Raw genomic sequence first — 4,894 nt, 5'->3', positions numbered from 1 at the left:
GGGAACTATGGCCCCCTTCATGACTGGTGGACTTCAACTCCCAGAATTCCTCAGCCAGCATGAGGGAACTATGGCCCCCTTCATGACTCGTGGACTTCAACTCCCAGAATTCCTCAGCCAGCATGGGGGAACCATGGCCCTTTTAGGACTTGTGGACTTCAACTCCCAGAATTCCTCAGCCAGCGTGCCTGGCTGAGGAATTGTGGGAGTTGAAATCCACAAGTCATAAAAGGGCCAAGTTTGAAGACCCCTGCCTGAAGCTAATTATTATTAGTTAATTGTTATCAGTTAATTACCCACCCGATACTTGGGCCTGAATATTGAAGCTGCCCAGTGCAGGAAGTTGTTAATCCCAGTTCATGTTGCACTTGTATATGTAGTCCTCAAGTTAACGACCACAATTGAGCCCAAACTTCCTGTTGCTATGCGTGACCGTTGTTAAGTGAATTTCGCCCCATTTTACGACCTTCCTTGCCACAGTTGTTAACCGAATCGCTGCAAACGTTAAGTCACACGGTCGTTGACTTGGCTTGTCAGAAGTTCGCAAAAGGGGATCACGTAAGCCCAGGACGCTGCGACCGTCATAAATAGGAGTCGGTTGTTAAGTGAATCCGGCTTCCCCATTGAGTTGGCTTGCCAGAAGGTCGCAAAAGGGGATCCTAGTGACTCCGGGACACTGCGACCGTCGTAAATTTGATCACCTGACCCAGGAGGGGACGCTGCAACGGTTATTAAGTGTGAAAAATGGCCAGAAGTCGCTTCTTTCAGCGGCGTTGTAACTTTGAACGGTCACTAAGTGAACCGTTGTAAGTCGGGGACTAGCTCTAATCGGTGGATTGGAAGAGGAAGTTACCTGGAAACCCAGAAGGAAGGAAGGGGGAGGGAGGAGGAACAGGCGACATCCCGGGTGTCGAGATCCCGTCGCACCTACGAGGCCAACGCCGTTACGCGTGTCGGTCCCCTAGTGGCAGCGACGCGCCTCATTTGTGGGACGCCACGGTGGCTCTTCCAAGAGGGTCATCTGGACACTTGGGGGGGATGGCAGAATTTGCACCCAAGGCTTTTTTTAAAAAAAAAAAATGGGCAGGGCCATGGGCTGCACGGTTCAAGGCACCACCAGGTGAGACGGGAAATTCAACAACTCAGGAAAGGAGCTCCAGGCCAAAGAGGCGCCCCTTGGAATGGCTTCCCCCGGAGCAGGGCGGCGCCTCCGGGCAGGGACGCCCGCGGTTGGGCGGAGGCTCTGCCACTCACGTTGGCCGCAGTGGGCGCCGGTGTACCCCTTCTGGCACAGGCAGGCCTCCTCGTCGCAGCTGCCCCCGTTCAGACACTTGGCCCCGCAGGACGAGGACGATGGGGCTGCGGGAGGAAGGAGGAGAGTCAGTGGGGCCGGGGAGACGAGGAGTGAGGGAGGAGACGGAAGGAGAGAAAGAGAGAAGGGAGGGGAGGGCAGGGAGGGAGGGAGGGAGGGAGGGAGGAGAGAAGGAAAGAGGAAGGGAGGGAGGGAGGACAAGATGGAAGGAGAGAGGGAAGGGATGGAAGGATGAGGAGGGAGGGAGGGAAGAAGAACAGAAGGAAAGAGGGGAGGAGGGAGGGAGGACCAGATGGAAGGAGAGAAAGAGAGGGAAGGGCAGGGAGGGAAGGAGAGAAGGGAGGGAAGGAGAAGAGGGAGGGAGGGAGAGAAAGAGAGAAGGAATGGGGAGAGAGGGAGGGATGAAGAACAAAAGGAAAGAGGGAGGGAAGGAGGCAGGGAGGAGGGGGTAGGACAAGATGGAAGGAGAGAAAGAGAAGGAATGGAAGGATGGGGAGGGAGGGAGGGGAAAAGAACAGAAGGAAAGAAGGAGGGAGGGAGGAAAGAAGGAGATAGGAAGGAAGGAAGGAAGGAAGGGAGAGAGGGAGGAAGAACAGAAGGAAAGAGGGGGGAAAGAAGGAAGGAAGGAACAAGGGAGGGGGAGGGAGGGAGGAGGGAGGGAGGAAAGGAGAGAAGGAGGAAGAAAAGAAGGAAAGGAAGGGAGGGAGGGAGGACAGAAGATGGAAGGAGAGAAAGAAAGAAGGAATAGAAGAACAGGGAGGGAGGAGGAACAGAGGAAAAAGGGAGGAAAGAAGAAAAGAAGGAGGGAGAGAGGAAGGGGAAAAGAGAGGGAGAACAGAAGGAAAGAAAGAGGAAAGAAGGAAGGGAGGGAGGCAGGAGGGAGGGAAGAAGAAAGGAAGGAGATAGAGAAATGGATAGGCGAGTAGGAAGAAGACAGGAACGGAAGGAAGGAAGGAAGGACTTTTCCGTGTGTGTGTGTGTGTGTGTGTGTGAGCTTCTTTCAGACTCCAGACTGCCCGCCCTCAGGGCTAGACAAGGGTCCCATCTGCCCTCCGGATCTTTGGGTTGTTTTTTTCCCCCTCTTTCCAGATGTGAAGGTTGCTAAGGCTCCAGTCCCCAAATATTGACTGGAGGAGCATTACTGCGGTTCCCCCCCTCCCTTTTTTATGGGTCCCCAGCCCATGGCCCCCTCCCCTGCCTGAATGGGTGGGTGGGGCAGCTGAGGGGGAAAGGGAGGTCTCCGTGGCTGTAAAAAATGGAGGAACACCCCCCCCCCAAATGTCCTCCTGAGAGTGTCCTCCCACCAAGGGCCCCCCATCTGCCGATGGACGGACCGGATGGGTAGGAGATGCGGTCATCGTTTCCCGGACGAACCCCCACCCAGCCTCGAACCAGGTTCCCCATCTGCTCCAGGGCCCATGTGTCCCAGCCAGCCCCCCACCCCACCCCCTCCTCGAGCAGAGCCCCCTCCCTGAAATCTAGACCTGTTGAGCTCCGGGACGTTTGCCTTCTAACTTTCTCAGCCCTGACCTCCCTGAGTGGTCTCCCATCCCTCGCTAAGCAGAGTCGAGCCTCCTCGTCCCTCCCGGGAGTCCTCGAACGTACGACCCACAACGGAGCCCAAAATGTCTGTCGCAAAGAGAGAGACGGGTGTGGTGAATTATTATTATTTTTTTTTGCCCCATTTGATGACTTTTCTCGCCGCCGGTTCTTAAGTGAACCTCTGCGGGTGCCACGTTAGTGACACGGTTGTTAAGCAAATCCGGCTTCCCCCGTTGAGTTTGTTCGTCAGGAGGTCACAAAAAGAGGAATCACGTGACACACACACGCCGGGACCCCGCAACCCGTCATAAATACAGGCCAGTTGTGCCAAGCGCCTGAATTTGGCTCACGCGATCTTGGGGAACGTGGCGACCGTCGTTAAGCGGGAAAAACGCTCCCGAGTCATTTTTCCCCCCACTGTTGTCATAACTTTGAAGGGTCACTAAATGAACTGTTGTAAGTCGAGGACGGCCTATGCTGAGTTGGGCCCAAGTTGGGCCGGAGCCTCTTCCTCTTCCTCCCCTTCCGCCCCCCCCTGTGGATTGGCCAAGGGTGGGCATGCAGATGGGCGACTTCCTTGCCCCCCTTTGTGGCAGCCTCAGCTCTGGCTGCGGTGGGAGGGGGCTGCAGTGGGCAGGGGTCTCGGTTAGTGGCAGGGGGGCCCTCAGCAGCGGCCCAGCCCAGGGGACCCCTGGCTGGGAGGGCTCTGCAAGGCCCTTGTTGCCGAGCTGTGAGGTTGCACTCAATAGGCGGTCTCCTGTTTAGGCCACCTCTCGGCCACGGAGGCCCACGAGAGACTTGGGGTCCCGGGCAGTGCCCGGCCTACCTCGCAGGGCTGTCCTACGTTCGCTGCGACCGTCACAGACATAGGTAGTCCTCGACACAACCGTTCATTTAGTGACCGTTCAAAGGTACAACGGCGCTGAAAAAAGGGACTTACGAGCATTTTTCACCCTTAGCAACTGTTGCTAAGTCACGTGATCCAGGTTCGGACGCTCGGCAACTGACTCGTATTTATGACGGTCGCGGTGTCCCGGGGTGTGTGTGTCACGTGATCCCCTTTTGCGACCTCCCGGCAAGCAAAGTCCATGGGGAAGAAGCCGGATTCGCTTAACGGCCCCCCTGTCACTAGCTTAAACACCCCCCCCGCGATTCACTTAGCGACTGTGACAATAAAGGTCATAAAATGGGGCAAAAACTCACTCAACAAAGGTCTCGCCATAAATGTCGGGCTCCGTTCTGGCCGTAAGTCGAGGACAACCTGTACCCTGCAGGGGATTTTGAGCACGCAACCACGGGGACAGCGCAACGGTCGTAAATGTGAGGAAAGGGACTTAAGTCACCTTTTGGGGGGCCTGTTTCGCTTCAAATGGCCACAAAACAAAGTGTTGTAAGTCGGGGACTGCAGGTACTTTAAGAGAAGCCCTGTTCAGCATCCAAGGGGCCCAGATCTGCTGGTGCCTGTGTTTGTGTGTCTGTGTGTGTCTATCTGTGTGTGGTGTCTCAGTCTTTGTGTGTATCTCTCTCTGTGTGTGTGTGTCTGTGTGTGTCTATCTGTGTGTGGTGTCTCTGTCTTTGTGTGTCTATCTGTGTGTGTCTGTGTCTGTTTGTCTATCGGTCTGTGTGTCTATCTCTTTGTGTGTGTCTGTATTTGTATGTGTGTGTGTGTCTGTGTCTATCTCTGTGTGTGTGTCTGTGTGTCTATCTCTGTGTGTGTCTCTATTTGTGTGTGTGTCTCTATCTTTGAATTTGAATTTTTTTTTGAATTTGAATTTTATTATATTTATACCCCGCCCTTCTCCCGGAGGACTCAGGGCGGCTTACAGCCAGTTTAAAACAACTAATACAATACAAAATACAAAATTTAAGAAAATGATTAAAAATAAATATTTAAATAGGCCGCTTCTACTAAAATTTAGTTAAAACCAATTTAAAATACCCCTAGGCCAGTCCTGCCCGCTGAAACAACCAAGTCTTGAGGGCGCGGCGGAAGGAGGGGAGATCCGGAATCACCCGGATCTCTGGGGGCAGCTCGTTCCA

At 54.4% G+C, this 4,894-nt stretch overlaps 1 protein-coding gene across 1 annotated transcript in view; it reads right to left on the bottom strand.

The window, feature by feature from the left end:
- Positions 1–4,894, bottom strand: part of LOC107289734 (fibrillin-2) — a 172,158-nt gene that overhangs the window by 147,573 nt on the left and 19,691 nt on the right. The window contains 1 exon segment of the mRNA XM_015818536.1: positions 1,255–1,359. Coding sequence (XP_015674022.1) covers positions 1,255–1,359 — 105 coding nt within the window.

This window comes from Protobothrops mucrosquamatus, unplaced genomic scaffold (genome assembly GCF_001527695.2).
Source record: "Protobothrops mucrosquamatus isolate PMUCROS unplaced genomic scaffold, P.Mucros_1.0 scaffold760, whole genome shotgun sequence".
Classification (NCBI taxonomy): Eukaryota; Metazoa; Chordata; class Lepidosauria; order Squamata; family Viperidae; genus Protobothrops; species Protobothrops mucrosquamatus.
Note: the sequence above shows the minus strand (reverse complement) of the source record. Positions and strands in the feature narration are given on the sequence as shown.